Source organism: Dermochelys coriacea, chromosome 2 (assembly GCF_009764565.3).
Source record: "Dermochelys coriacea isolate rDerCor1 chromosome 2, rDerCor1.pri.v4, whole genome shotgun sequence".
NCBI lineage: Eukaryota > Metazoa > Chordata > Testudines > Dermochelyidae > Dermochelys > Dermochelys coriacea.
The window spans coordinates 64804481-64826541 of NC_050069.1; the positions used below are offsets into that span (position 1 = coordinate 64804481).

The 22061-nt window shown below is 40.4% G+C and overlaps 1 protein-coding gene across 7 annotated transcripts in view; it reads right to left on the reverse strand.

Annotated features, from left to right (window-relative positions):
- YTHDF3 (YTH N6-methyladenosine RNA binding protein 3) overlaps positions 1 to 22061 on the reverse strand; it is a 73004-nt gene that overhangs the window by 25357 nt on the left and 25586 nt on the right. The window contains exon 6 of one of the 7 annotated variants that reach the window (XM_043507797.1): positions 17608 to 17752. The exons of the other annotated variants lie outside the window; for them this stretch is intronic. Within the exon in view, the coding sequence (XP_043363732.1) occupies positions 17690 to 17752 (63 nt within the window). The 3' untranslated portion in view covers positions 17608 to 17689. The remainder of the gene's footprint in view (positions 1 to 17607; positions 17753 to 22061) is intronic. 7 annotated transcript variants of the gene reach the window in all.

The following is a 22061-nucleotide window of genomic DNA, read 5'->3' on the forward strand; positions in this document are numbered from 1 at the left end:
TTATTCTTTTATGTAGAGACTGTCCAGTTTGACCAATGTACATGGCAGAGGGGCATTGCTGGCACATGATGGCATATATCACATTGGTAAATGTGCAGGTGAACGAGCCTCTGATGGTGTGGCTGATGCGATTAGGCCCTATGATGGTGTCCCCTGAATAGATATGTGGACAGAGTTGGCAACGGGCTTTGTTGCAAGGATAGGTTCCTGGGTTAGTGGTTCTGTTGTGTGATGTGTGGTTGCTGGTGAGTATCTGCTTCAGGTTGGGGGTTGCTTGTCTGTAAGCAAGGACTGGCCTGTCTCCCAAGATCTGTGAGAGTGATGGGTTGTCCTTCAGGATAGGTTGTAGATCCTCGATGATGCGCTGGAGAGGTTTTAGTTGGGGGCTGAAGGTGATGACCAGTGGCGTTCTGTTATTTTCTTTGTTGGGCCTGTCCTGTAGTAGGTGACTTCTGGGTACTCTTCTGGCTCTGTCAATCTGTTTCTTCACTTCAGCAGGTGGGTATTGTAGTTGTAATAATGATTGATAGACAGAGACAAACACCTACAAGATCTCTGAGGGGTTAGAGCAAATGCGGTTGTATCGTAGAGCTTGGCTGTAGACAATGGATCGTGTGGTGTGGTCTGGATGAAAGCTGGAGACATGTAGGTAGGAATAGCGGTCAGTAGGTTTCCGGTATAGGGTGGTATTTATGTGACCATTGCTTATTAGCACCGTAGCGTCCAGGCAGTGGATCTCTTGTGTGGACTGGTCCAGGCTGAGGTTGATGGTGGGATGGAAATTGTTGAAATCATGGTGGAATTCCTCAAGGGCTTCTTTTCCATGGGTCCAGATGATGAAGATGTCATCAATGTAGCACAAGTAGAGTAGGGGCATTAGGGGATGAGAGCCGAGGAAGCGTTGTTCTAAGTCAGCCATAAAAATGTTGGCATACTGTGGGGCCATGCAGGTACCCATAGCAGTACCGCTGATTTGAAGGTATACATTGTCTCCAAATGTGAAATAGTTATGGGTCAGGACAAAGTCACAAAGTTCTGCCACCAGGTTAGCCGTGACATTATCGGGGATACTGTTCCAGACAGCTTGTCGTCCATCTTTGCATGGAATGTTGGTGTAGAGGGCTTCTACATCCATAGTGGCTAGGATGGTGTTTTTAGGAAGATCACCAATGGACTGTAGTTTCCTCAGGAAGTCAGTGGTGTCTCGAAGATAGCTGGGAGTGCTGGTAACGAAGGGCCTGAGAGGGAGTCTACATAGCCAGACAATCCTGCTGTCAGGGTGCCAATGCCTGAGATGATGGGGCGTCCAGGATTTCCAGGTTTATGGATCTTGGGTAGCAGATAGAATACCCCAGGTCAGGATTCCAGGGGTGTGTCTGTGAGGATTTGTTCTTGTGCTTTTTCAGGGAGTTTCTTGAGCAAATGCTGTAGTTTCTTTTGGTAACTCTCAGTGGGATCAGAGGGTAATGGCTTATAGAAAGTGGTGTTAGAGAGCTGCCTAGCAGCCTCTTGTTCATATTCCGACCTATTCATGATGACGACAGCACCTCCTTTGTCAGCCTTTTTGATTATGATGTCAGAGTTGTTTCTGAGGCTGTGGATGGCATTATGTTCTGTACGGCTGAGGTTATGGGGCAAGTGATGCTGCTTTTCCACAATTTCAGCCCATGCACGTCAGCGGAAGCACACTATGTAGAAGTCCAGTCTGTTTCGACCTTCAGGAGGAGTCCACCCAGAATGCTCCTTTTTGTAGTCTTGGTAGGAAGCTCTCTGTGGATTAGTATGTTGTTCAGAAGTGTGTTAGAAATATTCCTTGAGTCGGAAGCGTCGAAAATAGGATTCTAGGTCACCACAGAACTGTATCATGTTCGTGAGGGTGGAGGGGCAGAAGGAGAGGCCCCGAGATAGGACAGATTCTTCTGCTGGGCTAAGAGAATAGTTGGATAGATTAACAATATTGCTGGGTGGGTTAAGGGAACCACTGTTGTGGCCCCTTGTGGCATGTAGTAGTTTAGATAGTCTCTAAGGTGCCACAAGTACTCCTTTTCTTTAAACTAACAAATCTGAGCATAAGCTTTCGTGAGCTATAGCTCACTTCATCGGACTTAGATGAACTTAGAACAACACTTCCTCAGCTTATGCTCAAATAAATGTGTTAGTCTCTAAGGTGCCACAAGTACTCCTTTTCTTTTTGCGAATACAGACTAACACGGCTGCTACTCTGAAACCTGTCATTAGATAGTTTAGTGTCCTTTTTCTTTTGTAGAGAAGCAAAGTGTGTATTGTAAACAGCTTGTCTAGTTTTTGTAAAGTCCAGCCACGAGGAAGTTTGTGTGGAAGGTTGGTTTTTTTTTTATGAGAGTATCCAGTTTTGAGAGCTCATTCTTAATCTTTCTCTGTTTGCTGTAGAGGATGCTGATCAGGTTGTTCCGCAGTTTCTTTGAGAGCGTGGCACAATCTGTCAGCATAGTCTGTGTGGTATGTAGACGTCAAGAATTATAACATTCAAAAACCAGTCGGAGAACACTTCAATCTCTCTGGTCACTCGATTACAGACCTAAAAGTGGCAATACTTCAACTTCAAAAACAGACTCCAAGGAGAGTCTGCTGAATTGGAATTAATTTGCAAACTGGCTGCAATTAACTTAGGCTTGAATGTGGATGGGTCATTACTGGGAGCGGATGGGTCATTACACAAAATAAAACTACTTACCCATGTTTATTCCCCTCCCCCCCAAACTGTTCCTCAGAGGTTCTTGTCAACTGCTGAAAATGGCCCACCTTGATCATCACTACAAAAGGTTTCCCCCCCCCCGCCGGTAATAGCTTACCTTAAGTGATCACTCTGGTTACAAAAAGAAAAGGAGTACTTGTGGCACCTTAGAGACTAACGAATTTATTAGAGCGTAAGCTTTCGTGAGCTACAGCTCACTTCATCGGATGTAGCTCACGAAAGCTTATGCTCTAATAAATTTGTTAGTCTCTAAGGTGCCACAAGTACTCCTTTTCTTTTTGCAAATACAGACTAACACGGCTGCTACTCTGAACTCTGGTTACAGTGTGTATGGTAATACCCATTGTTTCATGTTCTCTGTGTATATAAATCTCCCCACTGTATTTTCCACTGAATGCATCCAATGAAGTGAGCTGTAGCTCATGAAAGCTTATGCTCAAATATATTTGTTAGTCTCTAAGGTACCACAAGTCCTCCTTTTCTTTTGACATATTTTAGTGTTTGCATATACACCTATGTTTTTATAAGTGCTTTACGTAGTATAGTAATTCAGTGATATGTAGTGAAAATATTTTCAACATTTTAAATACTCTTCTGCAAAAGTCCACATAGAGAAAGGCTTCTGCTGTAGTCACAGGTAATTTTCATTACAATTAAAAAGGAGACTAGATTAATTTTCTAAATTTTTACTGACTTTGCTACATGTTTCTGGTATTCAACAAAAAAGTAGCATGATGCTAGGATGAGATAAACAACCTTTTATATCTGAAGAACGATTGTCATGTAACATGCTGAAGCTACATAGTGTTCCCTCACTGTTCATATTAGGCAGGAAAGAACAGATGATCCTGAATGAATGCTTCCAGGAAGACAGACTACAAGAAAGAAGGTACACAGTAGCCATAGACTGAAGCTGTTCGTATTAAAAGTTCAGAATATGGCTGAGGCCATAAACTGTTCTTTGATGCAACACCTTTGCAGCAGCTCATAATGGTGGACAGTTAGACCCTCACCACTCAAAATACAACCACTACACACACTGGGCCAGATTCTGACCTCCAAATTGCCTGCTTCACACTGCTTTGACAGTGCAAATTATTTGTATTACAATAGTGCCTGGAGCCCTTAAACAGGATCCCACTATGCTGGATGCGACACACAAAAAACCTACCCCAAAGAACTTACAATCTAAACAAGTCTATTTTAAATAATAGGAAAGGTGTTTTCCATTTTTTCATCATTTTATAAGGACCGACTTTTTATAGCAAAGAGTACTTCATTGCATTAAAACCTTCAAAGGAAAGGATTTTTTTACAATGGGAAATTAATGAACCATTCATGTGCATTTCTCAGGTGGCTGAAAACACTTGACCTTTGACCTCATTTTCTCACTGTAAAGGCATGCAAAAATAGCCTACTAGTGCACATTTTGTCACAGCTTATTGCTGTATCAGTAGCAGACCTCCTCCATTGAAAGATGCAATATCAATGTGAAGCAGTGAAAGAGCACACCAGCAAATGATTTCGATTTAGGAAAGGTTTTGTTTTTAAACAATACTGCATTTCTGAAATACTTCACATTATACTTGCAAATGTTGTGAAGAAAGAGCTAACTCATGGAAGTAATCTCAAGTATATATTTGCTATGAAGCATCTCCCATTTCCACCCAACCCCCAACATATTAACCATAGAGACCGTCCTGATGTTTATTTGCATTTTTATACATAGCTTCTGGATTCAAAAACACTTAAACCTTGCCCTTCATGTCCAAGAATTTTTTTCTAAAGAATAACCGAAAAAGTAATGCCACCCTGAAGATATTTGTTGATTTAAAAGACTGAAGTTAGGCATCTTCCAAACTTATAAGTCTCAGGAAAATCAGTCTTCAATTCCATCAGAAAACAAAAAAGGATATAGTCTTTAAAAATCCTCCTTCTCCACACCCATACTACCTGCATATTTTCCATTCCTGAATGTACACATGCACTCCTCACAGAGAGAAATAAACTTTACATTTTTGCAGCCTCACATTTTAAATTTTGATATCTCATTATGAAGTGCACAGAAGAATGCGTCTTAAATGCATCTGAAATGGTCTTTAGTATGACAAGATGAAAAAATGAACAGAAAGACATTTGTACACTATACTGCTTCCCCCCCCCAAAAAAACACAAAGTAAAATTACATTTAATATCAATTGCCTTCTCCTATCTTGACGGCCAGGCAAGAGGGAGAATCAAAATGGATATCCAGGTTCCAGGACAGTGTTTTGGTTCCCAAAGAGTGAAGACAGACCAAACAATACACCACCTTTATCCCAGGCTTTCCACTATTAGAACAGAGCATCTTCCTTGGGATCATTTTCCAGTGCAGAGTCTGAACTCCCTCACAGTTCCCATTCATCTACATTCTTTTCTTTACTTCTCAAATTCTATCAGAATCTTTGCCAAATCTCTCCTTGACACTTCAAGATAAAAAGCTCCTTGAATCAATTCAAGTACTTTGCCAAGGGACAACAATGCAGTCTGTTTCACTTTAGAATTTATCACAAGCAGTGATGTTGCTGGGCTTTGGGTGGAGTTTATTGAGAGCACATGGAGAGTAATTAGCATTTGAATTAAAGCAACAGGAGAATGCAACAGCTGGTTAATGATAATTGCTAGCTATAGACCACATGGTGAGCAGATTTTGCTATACATACCAACGAAATAAAGACAGGTTTCAGAGTAGCAGCCCTGTTAGTCTGTATTCGCAAAAAGAAAAGGAGTACTTGTGGCACCTTAGAGACTAACAAATTTATTAGAGCATAAGCTTTCGTGAGCTACAGCTCACTTCATCGGATGCATTTGGTGGAAAAAACAGAGGAGAGATTTATATACACACACACAGAGAACATGAAACAATGGGTTTATCATACACACTGTAAGGAGAGTGATCACTTAAGATAAGCCATCACCCACAGCAGGGGGAGGGAAAGGAGGAAAACCTTCCATGGTGACAAGCAGGTAGGCTAATTCCAGCAGTTAACAAGAATATCAGAGGAACAGTGGGGGGTGGGGTGGGGGGGAGAAATACCATGGGGAAATAGTTTTACTTTGTGTAATGACTCATCCATTCCCAGTCTCTATTCAAGCCTAAGTTAATTGTATCCAGTTTGCAAATTAATTCCAATTCAGCAGTCTCTCGTTGGAGTCTGTTTTTGAAGCTTTTTTGTTGAAGGATAGCCACTCTCAGGTCTGTGATCGAGTGACCAGAGAGATTGAAGTGTTCTCCAACTGGTTTTTGAATGTTATAATTCTTGACGTCTGATTTGTGTCCATTCATTCTTTTACGTAGAGACTGTCCAGTTTGGCCAATGTACATGGCAGAGGGGCATTGCTGGCACATGATGGCATATATCACATTGGTAGATGCGCAGGTGAACGAGCCTCTGATAGTGTGGCTGATGTGATTAGGCCCTATGATGGTATCCCCTGAATAGATATGTGGACAGAGTTGGCAACGGGCTTTGTTGCAAGGATAGGTTCCTGGGTTAGTGGTTCTGTTGTGTGGTGTGTGGTTGCTGGTGAGTATTTGCTTCAGATTGGGGGGCTGTCTGTAAGCAAGGACTGGTCTGTCTCCCAAGATCTGAGTGAGCGATGGCTCGTCCTTCAGGATAGGTTGTAGATCCTTGATGATGCGTTGGAGAGGTTTTAGTTGGGGGCTGAAGGTGATGGCTAGTGGCGTTCTGTTTTCTTTGTTGGGCCTGTCCTGTAGTAGGTGACTTCTGGGTACTCTTCTGGCTCTGTCAATCTGTTTCTTCACTTCAGCAGGTGGGTATTGTAGTTGTAGGAATGCATGATAGAGATCTTGTAGGTGTTTGTCTCTGTCTGAGGGGTTGGAGCAAATGCGGTTATATCGTAGCGCTTGGCTGTAGACAATGGATCGAGTGGTATGATCTGGATGAAAGCTAGAGGCATGTAGGTAGGAATAGCGGTCAGTAGGTTTCCGATATAGGGTGGTGTTTATGTGACCATCGCTTATTAGCACCGTAGTGTCCAGGAAGTGGATCTCTTGTGTGGACTGGTCCAGGCTGACGTTGATGGTGGGATGGAAATTGTTGAAATCATGGTGGAATTCCTCAAGAGCTTCTTTTCCATGGGTCCAGATGATGAAGATGTCATCAATGTAGCGCAAGTAGAGTAGGGGCATTAGGGAACGAGAGCTGAGGAAGCGTTGTTCTAAGTCAGCCATAAAAATGTTGGCATACTGTGGGGCCATGCGGGTACCCATCGCAGTGCCGCTGATTTGAAGGTATACATTGTCACCAAATGTGAAATAGTTATGGGTCAGGACAAAGTCACAAAGTTCTGCCACCAGGTTAGCCGTGACAGTATCGGGGATACTGTTCCTGACGGCTTGTAGTCCATCTTTGTGTGGAATGTTGGTGTAGAGGGCTTCTACATCCATAGTGGCTAGGATGGTGTTTTTAGGAAGATCACCAATGGACTGTAGTTTCCTCAGGAAGTCAGTGGTGTCTCGAAGATAGCTGGGAGTGCTGGTAACGAAGGGCCTGAGGAGGGAGTCTACATAGCCAGACAATCCTGCTGTCAGGGTGCCAATGCCTGAGATGATGGGGCGTCCAGGATTTCCAGGTTTATGGATCTTGGGTAGCAGATAGAATACCCCAGGTCGGTTGGAACAAATGCGGTTATATCGTAGCGCTTGGCTGTAGACAATGGATCGAGTGGTATGATCTGGATGAAAGCTAGAGGCATGAAAGCTAGACCAGTCCACACAAGAGATCCACTTCCTGGACACTACGGTGCTAATAAGCGATGGTCACATAAACACCACCCTATATCGGAAACCTACTGACCGCTATTCCTACCTACATGCCTCTAGCTTTCATCCAGATCATACCACTCGATCCATTGTCTACAGCCAAGCGCTACGATATAACCGCATTTGCTCCAACCCCTCAGACAGAGACAAACACCTACAAGATCTCTATCATGCATTCCTACAACTACAATACCCACCTGCTGAAGTGAAGAAACAGATTGACAGAGCCAGAAGAGTACCCAGAAGTCACCTACTACAGGACAGGCCCAACAAAGAAAACAACAGAACGCCACTAGCCATCACCTTCAGCCCCCAACTAAAACCTCTCCAACGCATCATCAAGGATCTACAACCTATCCTGAAGGACGAGCCATCGCTCTCTCAGATCTTGGGAGACAGACCAGTCCTTGCTTACAGACAGCCCCCAATCTGAAGCAAATACTCACCAGCAACCACACACCACACAACAGAACCACTAACCCAGGAACCTATCCTTGCAACAAAGCCCGTTGCCAACTCTGTCCACATATCTATTCAGGGGATACCATCATAGGGCCTAATCACATCAGCCACACTATCAGAGGCTCGTTCACCTGCGCATCTACCAATGTGATATATGCCATCATGTGCCAGCAATGCCCCTCTGCCATGTACATTGGCCAAACTGGACAGTCTCTACGTAAAAGAATGAATGGACACAAATCAGTCGTCAAGAATTATAACATTCAAAAACCAGTTGGAGAACACTTCAATCTCTCTGGTCACTCGATCACAGACCTAAGAGTGGCTATACTTCAACAAAAAAGCTTCAAAAACAGACTCCAACGAGAGACTGCTGAATTGGAATTAATTTGCAAACTGGATACAATTAACTTAGGCTTGAATAGAGACTGGGAATGGATGAGTCATTACACAAAGTAAAACTATTTCCCCATGGTATTTCTCCCCCCCACCCCACCCCCCACTGTTCCTCTGATATTCTTGTTAACTGCTGGAATTAGCCTACCTGCTTGTCACCATGGAAGGTTTTCCTCCTTTCCCCCCCTGCTGTGGGTGATGGCTTATCTTAAGTGATCACTCTCCTTACAGTGTGTATGATAAACCCATTGTTTCATGTTCTCTGTGTGGTGTGTGTGTATATAAATCTCTCCTCTGTTTTTTCCACCAAATGCATCCGATGAAGTGAGCTGTAGCTCACGAAAGCTTATGCTCTAATAAATTTGTTAGTCTCTAAGGTGCCACAAGTACTCCTTTTCTTTTTGCGAATACAGACTAACACGGCTGCTACTCTGAAACCTGTTTATTAGTTCAGGTTCTTTTACAAAAGATCTGTAAAAATTCAAGAGGATGAGGGATTTGTAAAATCTATTAATGGAAATTGTGAGAAGATATTTATAGAGCCCTGCAAATCTGCTGGTATCCACGGACTACATTTGCAGATCGTGGATTGGATGTGGATACAAATTTAGTATCTGTGCAGGGTTCTATGCATTTAGTTTTTTAAGCTGAATGTTTACCACACAGTGTGTTGAAAATGCAAGCAGTCACAACAGGCCTACACATAGAAAGCTTTGCTGGTATAATACACCAACAAAGTAGTGCAACAGCATCTATACCAGGGGCTTTTGCTGACAGCTATATCAATCATAAATCACCCCTTGTCACACCCATAGCCAACACAGTCTTGCCATCAAAGTTTTGTAGTGTAGGCCTGGCCTCAGTGTGAGAGAACAAGGAAGTGAAACTGACCTGACTAATGAACAAAATGCAAAAATATAACAGACATCATTATTTACAATGTCACCTGAAAGTGAGAACAAGCATTCACAGGGTACTTTTATAAATAAGAAGCAGGTAGCATTATCTCCAGCAAATGTAAACAAACGTGTGTCTTCATGACCAGCTGAACTAGAAGTAGGACTGAGTCAACCTACAGGCCCTAAAGTTTTACATGGTTGTGTTTTTGAGTGCAGTTATATACAAAAAATTCGACATTTGTAAGTTGCACTTTCATGATAAAGAGATTGCAACTACTGTATTAGCATAAGATGAATTGAAAAATATTATCTTTTTTACAGTGCAAATATTTGTGATCAAAAATAATAATGAAGTGAGCACTGTACACTTTGTATTCTGTGTTGTAACTGAAATCAATGTATTTGAAAATGTGGGGAACACCCAAAAATATTTGAATAAATGGTATTCTATTATTGTTTAACAGTGCAATTAAAAATTAAGCACGAGATTAAAAAAATTACAATTATTGCAGTTTTAATCATTTGACAGCCCTACTAATCATGTCTCACTAATCTATTAAAATTCTTTGGGGGGTGTCAATAAGAATATGGATACAGGTGATCCAATCTATACTGTACTTGAACTTTCAACAAGGGCCTTCACCAAAGGCTCTTGAGCAAAGTAAAAAGTCATGGGATAAGAGGTAAGGTCCTCTCCTTGATCAGTAACTAGTTAAAAGATAGGAAACAAAGGGTGTGACAGGTTTCAGAGTAGCAGCCGTGTTAGTCTGTATTCGCAAAAAGAAAAGGAGTATTTGTGTGAATAAATGGAGAGTTTTCACAATGGAGAGGCAAATAGTGGGTTCCCCAAGGACCTATATTAGGACCTGTGCTGTTCAACACATTGATACATAAATAATCTGAAGAAAGGGGTGAACAGTGAGATGGCAAAATTTGCAGACAATGCAAAGTTACTCAAAGTAGTTAAGACCAAAGCTGAGTGCAAAGATTTACAAAAGGAATTTCATGAAACTGGGCAACTTGAGCAACAAAATGGCAGGTAAAATTCAATGCTGCTAAGTGTAAATAATGTAAAACGGAAAACAATCCCAGCTATACGCAGCTAATTTAGACCCCAATTTTGTATAACCCACTTAAAGATCTTGAAGTTATGATGCATAAAAGATCATGCATAGTTCCCTGAAAACATCTGCTCAATGTACAGTAACAGTAAAATAAGCTAACAGAATGTTAGGAACCATTAGGAAAGGGATAGATAAAACAAATTATGATAATGACACTATATAAATCCATGGTATGCAAACACCCTGAATATTGCATGCAGTTCTTGTTGCCTCATATCAAAAGAGGTATTAGAATTGGAAAAAGTGCAAAAAAGGGTAATAAAATGATTATGGTGTGGAACAGTTTCCATGTGCGGAGAGATTAAAAAACTGGGATTGTTCATCTTCGAAAAGAGACAACTAAGGGAAGATATGATAGGTGTCTATAAAATCATGAATAGTGTAGAGAAAGTGTTATTTACCCCTTCACATAACATAGAGGACACACAATGAAATTAATAGACAGCAAGTTTAAAGACATCCATAAGGAAGTTCTTCTTTACTTAATGTACAGCCAACTTGTTACCAGGAGATGTTGTGAAGGCCACAAATATAATTGGGTTGAAAAAAGAATTAGATAATTTCATGGAGAATAAGTCCTTCAATAACTATTAGGCAAGATGGTTAGGGATGTAACCCCATGCTCTGGGTGTTCCTAAACCGCCAACTATCAGAAACTGTGACTGGACCACAGGGGTTGGATCACTCAATAAGCTGCCCGGTTCTGTTCATTCCTTTTGAAACATCTGGCACTGGCTACTGTCAGAGAAAGGATACTGGGCTAGAAAGACCATTGGTCTCACCCAGTATAGCCATTCTTATATCCGTTATATCCTCCTGAGATCACAATGAAATATTCATGGAGACACTCTTCAATCCTCTCACAAAGGTTTCTAGGGATGGCAGTCTTATTTCTTCCTCCATGCTAGGATACTTCCCCACACCACTCCATTGTAGGTCTGGCTAGCACCATTGCAGAAAACAGGCTAACAGCATTCAGGCCTGGGCAGTTTCTGGCACCTGTGCTCCCTGTGCCTTTGTTACCTCAGGAGTGAGATATGAACTGAAACTACCACTGCCTGGGGAAAAAAAGTGTCAATATTCAGTGCCATAGCCCTATACTTGTACCATGGAATAGTGACATGAAACAATAACATTTCGGTAACTGAAATTCCTTTTCTTGCCCCCCATATCAGCCACAGCCATAGTGAGTATGGCACAAGAGCGGTGCTGCACAGAACCGCTGCAAAGCTAACGTATCAATAAGCATGTCAAATGTTTTTATGGGAATAAGGGAAGGGAGTTTTGATTATCTTTTCCTTTCCAACTAAATCCCAAATCCAGTTGTACATCTGTTTATCAGCAGCTGCTGCAGTTACAGTCTTGAGGAATGCCCCCTCCACAATAGACCCTCAAGAGGAGAAAGAAGAGGACTAGAGAGAAAATGTTCTATAAATACATTAGAAGCAAGATGAAGACTGAGGACAGGCTAGGCCCGTTACTTAGTGGGGGAAGGGGCAGACCAATAACAGAAAATGCGGAAATTTCAGAAGTGCTAAATGACTTTTTTGTTTCAGTTTTCACCAAAAAGGCAAGAAACAATTGGACATCTAACTGTAAACATCAGTGAAAATGAGGTAGGATCTGAGGCTAAAATAGGGGAAGAACAAGTTAAAAACTACTTGGACTCCTCATTGTTTTAACTTGTCTTTATGGCACCGTAGAGACTAACAAATGTATTTGGGCATAAGCTTTCATGGGCTAGAAGCCACTTCATCAGAAGTTAGAGGTCTTCAAGTCACCACGGTCTGATGAAATACAACCTAGAATACTCAAGAGCTGACTGAGGAGATATTTGAGCCATTACAGATTATCTTCAAAAAAATCATGGAAGACGGGAGAGATTCCAGAGGACTGAAAAAGGGCAAATATAGTACCAATCTATAAAAAGGGGAATAAGGACAACCTGGGGAATTACAGACCAGTCAGCTTAACATTAGTACCCAGAAAGATAATGGGGCAAATAATGAAGCAATCAATTTGAAAACATGTAGAAGATAATAAGGTGATAAGAAATAATCAGCATGGATTTGTCAAGAACAAATTGTGTCAAACCAACCTATTTATTTTCTTTGACAGGATAAGAAGTCTTGCGGACAGAGGAGAAGCAGTAGATGTAGTACATTTTGACTTTAGTAAGACTATTAATACAGTCTTGCATGACCTTCTCATAAACAAACTAGGGAAATACAACCTAGATGGCGCTACTATAAGGTGGGTGTATAACTGGTTAGAAAACGGTTTCCAGAGAATAGTTATCAGTGGTTCACAGCCAAGCTGGAAGGCATAACGAGTGGTGTCCCACAGAGACCAGTCCTGGGTCCAGTTCTGTTCAACATCTTCATCAATGATTTAGATAATGACAGACAGTACACTTATAAAGTTTATGGGCGATACCAAATTGGGAGGGGTTGCAAATGCTTTGGAGGATAGGATTAAAATTCAAAATGATCTGGACAAATGCTCTGAAGTATATAGGATGAAATTCAATAAGGACAAATGCAAAGTATTCCACTTAGAAAGAAACAATCAACTGCAAACATACAAAATGCGAAATGACTGCCTAGGAAGGAGTACTGCGGAAAGCGATCTGGGGATCATAGTAGATCACAAGCTAAATATATCATTCAGCAGTGTTCCACTGTTCCAAAATCATTCTGGGATGTATTAGCAGGAGTATTATAAACAAGACACGAGACAATTCTTCCATTCTACTCTACCCTGATACGACCACAACTGGAGTAGTGTGTCCAGTTCTGGGCGCCCCATTTCAGGATAGATGTGGACAGATTGGAAAGTCCAGAAAAGAGCAACAAAAATGATTTAGAAAACCTGACCTATAAGAAAAGTTTTAAAAAATGGGTTTGTCTGGACAAGAGAAGACGTGGGACATGATAACAGTTTCAAGTACATTTAAAAGGCTGTCACAAGGAGGAGGGAGAAAAAAAATTGTTCTCTTTTCTTCAGAGGGATAGAGCAAGAAGCAATGGGCTTAAATTGCAGCAAGGGAGGTTTAGGCTGAACATTAGGAAAAACTTCGTAACTGCTAGGTAGTTGGGTGCTGGAATAAATTGCCTGGGGAGGCTGTGGAATCTCCTTCACTGAAGGTTTTTTAAGAGCAGGGTAGACAATCACCTGTCAGGAATGGTCTGAGAAACTTAGTTCTGCCTTGAGTGCAGAGGACTTGACTAGAAGACCTCTCAAGGCATGAATACGTCTCCCATTGCTGCAGTACTTATTGTGGGTCTGCAAATTCAGGAGAATCAGGTGCTCTGTATTTGCAACATTAATGAAAATAGCGTAGAGCTTTGCAGGCTCCAGGCTTCTGTCTGAGATGGAGGACACCAAAAAGTGGTGTGCCCGTTTGTGAGATTTTTAAAAAAAACACACACACAAAAATGATGAGATACAGATGGCATACGGGATGGAGAAAGTTGCATGCTGGGAACTTGATCCCTAGCTCCAAAGATCCTTGTGCAACTTATTTCTACCCTACAACACATTGTGAAAAGTTCCCACAAGGCATCATGCCAGGTGATGGACCATGGCACATTGAGATACCTAGCCCCTGGTGAATTGTATGTTCCATCAACAAATAGACCTCTCAACTTTCTATGCACAAAATTTCATGCATTTTTCTACAATTTATTAACGTGATTACTCATTCCCTATCTAAACACTTGAAACTACTCAAGTTAAAAACAGAAAACTCTTACTTGTTTTCCTATAGTTATGACTCTGCAATTTCCCAGTTTCTTTCACAAGTCTAAATATTAGAAGTTCAACTGCATTTCAGATCAGTATTCTGTGGATAGTTTAAAAACTGGATATTGGCCAAAGTTTATTCCATAACCATGCTCAAAAATACCAAGTTAAAGACTGCATTTGTAGATTGTTTTCTTTAATGAAAATGTACTACATTTTGGTAAAAAGATTAAACAGAGCAGATATATAGGTCCTTGTAGTTTCTCACCCCCAATATGCTCATCAACAACAAACAGAGGTATTCTATTTGCTGTATTAGTGTTAGAATTGCAACAAACAGTGCCAATGCAGAGAGGAGAACATACACTATGTGTGTATTATTGCAAATACCACATATCAACGAAGTACAGCACTGACAGATTTAAGCTTGCTGTCCCTCTTTCAAGAACTTTTAGTAATCTGGCACAACAGCCTGGCATCTTGCAGAGAATTAAGATAAATAAAAATTGATGGATAGTTTTGCTTAAAATCCAACTGCTCACAAAACACCACAAAAAACTTCAAGAAATATCCAGGAAAGAAGCATGGTTTTCTTTATTTTTAAACCACTCCCCCAGTTTTCCTTTTCTTTGTTACTAAAGATTTTTGCATAAAAACAGACTAAAAGACCTAGGCTACAGTGACAAGGAAGAAAGAAGACAGACCATGCCCCAAAAGACATGAACTGCCCCCTTCTCCCAGACAGCCTAAGAGCTGCTGAAGGAGGACTATTCTCAGCACACTGATTGAATGTCTCATCACAAATTTGGTCACATGCAGCAGATAGTTTACGGCAGAGCACCTGGTTTGGATATGGTACTCTGGAGAGTTTGTTCACAGACTTTTGATCCAGAAGGCAGCAACTGCAAAAAATGTAACAGGTAAGGGAAGCCATCAAAGGAGCATGCAAGCCAAATACAAGATGGGATCTAGTGGGAGAGACTATATCTAGACACTTGAGAGCATGCTCAAAAAGGAAGACAGATATAGGCTCCTTAGTTGGAATCTGAATGTCTGAAAGCCACCGAATAACAGCCTGAACATAAGAGATGCATAAATGACTATGGCAATTTCCATTCCACCTACAAAGGTCTTCCTGTCTGTCCCTTTGATCTTCCTGTCCAACCAGCCATAGAGAAAGATATTAGCATCCAAGAGAAGATCAGACTGCTTAAAAAGGGAGGCAAACTGCCAAAAATACTCTAGGCTGAGAATTCAAGCATCCATGCAAGCATATGAGCACCTAAAAGACTTGGATACTGACTTAGGATGAGAGATGCAAGTCTCTCAATGGAGGCGAGCAGTAAGTGGGAGAAGAGAAAAGACGCTGCATAAACCCTGCTGCTCCATCAGATTGTTCTGGTATCTAGCACTTTGTACTTTTCCTGAAGGAAAGCAAGAATGCATGTAATTCTCTCCCGACTCCACTAGGGAAATCCATGTCATTTTTCTTCTCTAGCTTGTCTGGAGGAATAGTTGGTACTTCAAGCATGGCACAATCAACTGGCTTGACCTTGCTCCTGGAACCTGATTCAAGGAAGGCTAAATCCAATTTACTATGCTCACAGCTGAGGGAAGAGACACAACCAGGACACTTAACTTTCGCCTTGAAGATTTCTCCTGTTGCTCTTCTTAGGCTTGATATAGAGACCATACCAAGCCAAATGGAGAACACTGGCATAATATCCCAAGATGCTCTGTTGTAGTTCCAGTAAGAGACAGAAAGCAACTAGCTAAGGCTATGTCTATGCTACACAGCTTTTAGCAACACAGCCGTGCTGCTAAAAGGCATGAAGTGTAGCCGCTGTTTGTCCGCAGGAGAACGCTCTCCTGCAGACAAAAACTTCCACCCTCAATGAGTGGCATTAGCTTTGTCTGTAGGAGAGCACTCCTGCCAACAAAGCCAAAGTGTTGTTCACACCGGCGCTTTTGTCTTTTGGGGGGTGAGGGTGTTTTTTGACACCTCTGAACAACAAACATTTTGTCTTTCACTTCCCAGTGTAGACAAAGACTAAGTTTTCTTGTGTAAGTGAGGTACAGAGGAGGAGACAACTGTGTATGTAAATTCCTTCAGAAATAGCTAACACATGCATGAACCCAAAAGTCTGTGCTTGCAGCAGCCATGCCATAGATTGGTATTGCCACAAAATAATGACATTTCTTGTGACTAAAATTTAAACACAATGGTACAATTAAGTTCCAACCACTCCTACTGGATTATAAGAACCACATTTAAGAGAACAGCTTGTTGTGCATTAAAGTTTGTGTTTTTTTCCCCCGACTTAATTAACAGGCTCTCAAATTTGGTTTGCCAAATCACTAACAAAACCAGCTCCTGCTTTTAACTTATCACAACAACAAAAGGAAACAAAAGTTGTAATAACCTTCAATTGTTAAAGCAGATGTTTAAAACAGGTGGGGAATACCAGCCCTGAGATTATTCGCTAATCTTGCCCTCAATAGTGTCTCACACCACCTAGATAGTGGGTTAGTCAGTAGCATCAACTCAAGTTTATGAGGTAAAGCCACAAAGCAGAAAGGATTAATTTCACACTTGTTCACATAAAATCTGACATTAAAATCCAAAAACTAAATTGGCACATGTTGATTTAACATGTTGGATGTAGCTCTGGCATAGCAGTATCAATTTATAATGGTGTTCTTTATACTGTGAAAGAAAGTCTCTAACGGTATGTCTTCACTACCCGCCAGATTGGCAGGTTGTGATCGTCGATCTATGGGGGAATCAATTTATTGAGTCTTGTCTAGACGCGATAAATCGATCCCCGAATCGACGCCTGTACTCCACCTTGGCAGGAGGAGTAAGCGGAGTCGACGGGAGAGCCGCTGTGGTTGACTTGCCACCGTGAGGACGGCCAGGTAAGTCGAACTTACGAACTACGCTCGTAATAGCGTAGATGAAGTTGCGTATGTTAGTTCAACCCCCCCCCGGTGTAGCCCAGCCCTAAGCAAGCAATAAGGAGGGAAATAAAATGAAGTTCTGAGCTCTGTGGAATGTGCAGGCTTTTTCTAAAAACTGTTGAGAAATTTTCCCACTAAAGAGGGTGTTAAGAACAGAATTCTAAATATTTCTGAAGTATTGAGTAGCTGTCTCAAAACTAGAAGAAAGGGCCCTGTAAATCTTAAGTTTGCAACTGAAATATAAAAATTTACACATACAGTTGTACTCTACAAAAAACTCTTAACCTCTACTACATACAGAGCCATTATTACACTGTCATACACAGCAGCTTTTCAAAATAAATGTATCCATGTCTTTACCACTTGTCTTGGCTATTGCAATTCCTTTTTGTAGTCTTTCTACACTTCAAGCAGTCCAGAACACCATAGCCAAGTTACACCCTGAATCTCCATTTCTGTTACCTGAATTGGCTCCCTATCAATTTCAGAATCCATTTAAAAACTTTGTCACTTCCACCTCCCTCCTTAGGGATGTTCCTCCAGTCTATTCCTCTATCTGGACTCTGATTACTTCATCATTTCCTCTTCTCTTCAATTCTATAGGCTTCTGTTAGAAGTGAAAAAGAGCAGGAGACAATGTCATTTATGTTGTCACAATCAGATACACCATCTGTATCTGAATACCTCCTATTTTTACCTTAAAACCTTCCTCTTCACTTTAGCACCTAGCCTCCTCCCTCTCTCGCATCTTTTATAAATGTGCAAACATGCTTATTTGCTACTTAAATTACCACTTAAAACTAGCTGTATTCTGGCTTCTCATTGTGAAGTAATGAGATACCTTGCACTACATGAAAGATGTATTAAAATAAACAAACTGAACTATTCAGCTACAGTAATAAACAGCACCAACTTGACCTGCGAAGCGATATATTCTTGCTACCCAAGTGGGTGGCATTCCCAAGTCAGGAAGAAGGTCAATATTAATGCAGGAAAATTTGCACTGCAGCTGCCCACTCTATACAATGTTTTCTGTTGCCCTTAAAGTAGTATACAAAAAAATCTCAGCCTGGGTTGTAAGCAAATATCCAAAGATTCAAAGCAACATTAACAAGCTGGAAGCATTCTCTAGTAAGGGGACCTAAGCTATCAATTTCAGCATCGTTTTATCTTTCATTTACAGTACTACACACTCCACTTAAAAAAAACAAAAAAACAAACAAACAAAAAAAAGACACCACACCCCTACAGCTACAGATAACTTTCCAGGTGTGATCCAAATGTTAACTGATGCAGTGTTGCTTTACTAGTCTGCAAATAGCTAGTGTATGTGCATCTGCTGTTGCTCAAATCTTCACCATGCAGAAACTGAGCAAAATTAATAAGACCCCAGCCAGATTCACTGATACTAAATCAGAACCCTCTGGCATAGCAGTAAAATAAAAATAATCAATTTCATTCTTCTGCTGCTGGGAAAAGCAATAAGCAGCAGCCACAGCCAATGGTGTTTAATAGGAAGGACCTCCCAAACAGTGTCCAGAAAGAATTTCTCAAATAGCACATACTTCATTGTCATTTAGAATACAATTAGACAAATCAACATGAAAATGTACAGTATTAGTATTTATTCTGATAGAGACTGATGTAACTGCAGATGTGCAATAAGCATATTGTATTCACGATAACAATGTTACCAAAAGTTTTAATTTAAGCAAAGCTTGTAATTGAGAAGTTTGGCTGATGGACAAGATTCAGCACAGCCACCACACCACCAAAGTTTAAACACATACAGCTGGCCTCTGGGAATTCAGCTCTAAAAATCCATTGTGAACTCAACTAAAGCAATGTACAGTATGTAATCAAAAGCAATCCTCTGCAGTACGCATCTTGTCAAGCACCACTGAATAAAATTCTAAAGTTTGTAAGAAGCCATTTTTGAGATATGGCTTGCTTGAAACCAAAGCATTTTTCAAAATCGAAATCCACCTAATTTTCCAAAATACCGTATTTTAGTTATATTTCAGGTACAGCCTTAGCTATGATGCTTCCATAAGAGTTACGAGTTAGCTCAGATACTACAGTGGAGGCTGTGTAAGTATATACATAGAAAAGGTTTACCATTTCCAGTTACTTATGAACACTTTCACCCTTATACTTTAAATCTAACTCATTACAGATATAGGTTATCTATAAGAAAAAAAGACTTTCTATCATGTCTGTCTTTTCACAGAAGCAGCTGGGAATTTTTTTTCATAAAAAAATAATCAGAACAGATGCTACAAGCTTAATTTTACACTAATGTATTCCTTGAATTAGAATACTGGAAAGTTGAAACATTTGTAGGTTGTAAAAGTTATGGAGCTACTTACTTATACTTTTCCAATTATAAAGTACAATACCAATTTATATATTTGTTCTGTACTATGCATGCAAGTGTTTAGATTAAAAACTTTGTTCTGTATATTTTCTTACTGTACACTGATATGTAAAATTAGATTATATTTTTTTGCATGCATAGGCAAGTTAGTGCAGATGACCTGCTTAGAAAAACTTTCTTGGAAGAATCAGCAGTATCAGAAAAAAAAAAAAAACCCCTGCTTACAACATGCTTACCTGGAAAATATCCTACTGCCCCAAGAATAACTTAGATTTACTAAAACAATCCATATTCATAGTAAATCAGCTATTTTAGGAGTTGTGTGTATGAAGTTTTTATTCCTATCACTACACAAGTCCAAATTGTGCCAGAATGTAGTCTCATATTACTGCCTAAAGCTAAAATGCTTTGGTTAGAGAGGGTTTTTTCCGGACCCACTAAAAACTTTCTAAAGCACCTTCTTGCAGACCAAAATCTCTCATGATTTGCTTCAGTGTAGAGTTTTATTTTTAAAGTAGAAAACTAAAATAAATACTGGTTTTGTCCCATGTTTATCTCCCACTATGTATAGCAGTTTTCCACATATGTGGAAATGATGTAATCTGGTGGATAGAAATGTGATTTATGGTCTCTTTGCATTGCATGTGAACCTGAAGCTAGGGTGCGAGAGTGGATAATCCCTCTGTTTCACTATCTGAGTTGCTCAAATGCCATAGTGAAGACTGGGGCAATACAAGTACAGCTAGATAAGATTAGGTAATGTTCAGCTGGACCTTCCCATCCATTTGGAGCTGCGAAGCCTGAATATAGTATTTGGATTTGTGATCTTATGGGAAATATTAGCAACTTCTTTGAGTTTACCAATATGGTGAGTTTTTAAACCCCTTTTGCAAGTAGTGTCTTGTTGGAAGGAACCAGAAGCCTTTATATTCTTAAAAGGTTTGAAGAATGTCTGCAAGCTACCTTTCCTGAGAGAAAATTTCTGGTTGAGGACAATGACACTTGTGGCTACACCTCTCTGTGTAGAACTTGTTTCCACTCATTCATTGCAAGTGACAAAAGCTAGACAACTACTTACATTTCACCCAGCATCTGCTCTTAATACAGGTGGAACTATGAGAAAAAGAGGATGCAGCAGGGAGCAGATAATGTTAAAGGAAAAACAGTTGCATGCTGTATGTGCGTGTTTTTAAGAGAGTTGTTCATATGATTGAGGTTAACTTCCGTACCTGTGTTTTTCTCCAATAAGTCACTTTTTATTTTACCCTTCTTTACTTAAAGTGCAGCTATCTTCTGACCATAACCACAGGTTGTAACATCATTGAGGAAGTGAGAGTCTTGTTCTTTCAGATTTAAGTATCTGGGCTAGAAATGTCGAATTCTGATATGCTACATTTCAGGTCAAATACCCTGCATCTGGGAATTTTCAGATTCAGTGGTATATATGGACCTGTCTACATAGAGCACTGTGACGCATGGTTAGAAAGGGTTAAGCATCCTGCAAAATAAATAACCCTCAAAAGACATGTGGGGAGACAATATTTGTGTTTTTGTATATTTACATATATATGAGCAGGGTCAACAACGTAATCAACGGTTTCTGTCTATGCTGTATTCTGATATTTAAATGAATTGTACTGTGAACGGTGAAGGAACAAACAAATGGCCTTATGTTAATTTGTACAGCTAAGTACCAATGATGGAACTCCTTCAAAGTCATCCTAATTATCTTTTGTTCCCCGAGGAAATCTCAACTTGTCAAAGAAGACATGAAATTATATAAAAGATTCTTGGGCCTTGATTTCGTCATCTCAGATCTGCTTAGACTTCATCAGGGGAAGTTTGAGTTGCAAGACTGAGGTCCCAGTTATACTGGTATGCCCTGTATATGAGATTTGGGGTATGTCTACACTACCCACGTTACAGTGTGGCCGCAGCAATGCTATGACATGGGCAATGTTGATATGCTTTATCGCCAGGGGAGAGCTTTCCTGGTGATTAAAAAAAAAAAGCACCCCGAAGGAGCGATAGTAGCTTTATCACCGGGAGCCATGCTGTCTATACTGGTGCTTTTCAGCGCTAAAACTTTTGTTGCTCAAGGGGGTGTTTTTTCACACCCATGAATGACAAAAGTTTTACCGTTGAAAGTGGCAGTGTAGACATAGCCTTGGACATTGGACTATGACCTATGAACTGAATTATAAAGGAACTCTTTGCAACCACAAAGCTCATCATCTCTGCTATGAAACTGAACCTTAATGAATTCAACTCATGTCTGTACGTATAATGATCTTTTAATCGTACTCTCTCTCGTTTTTTAATAAATTTTAGTTTAGTTAATAATTGGCTGTAACATGCATTTGGGTAAGATCTGAAACATTCATTAACCTGGCAGATAATGTGTCCAATCCTTGGGATTGGTAGAACCTGTTCTTTTATGTGATGAAATAAGATTTACAGAAATTTATCATAATATTTGATGTGGGCACCTGGATGGAGGCCTGAGGTTGGATCACTTCAAGGGAACTGTGTTGTTTGG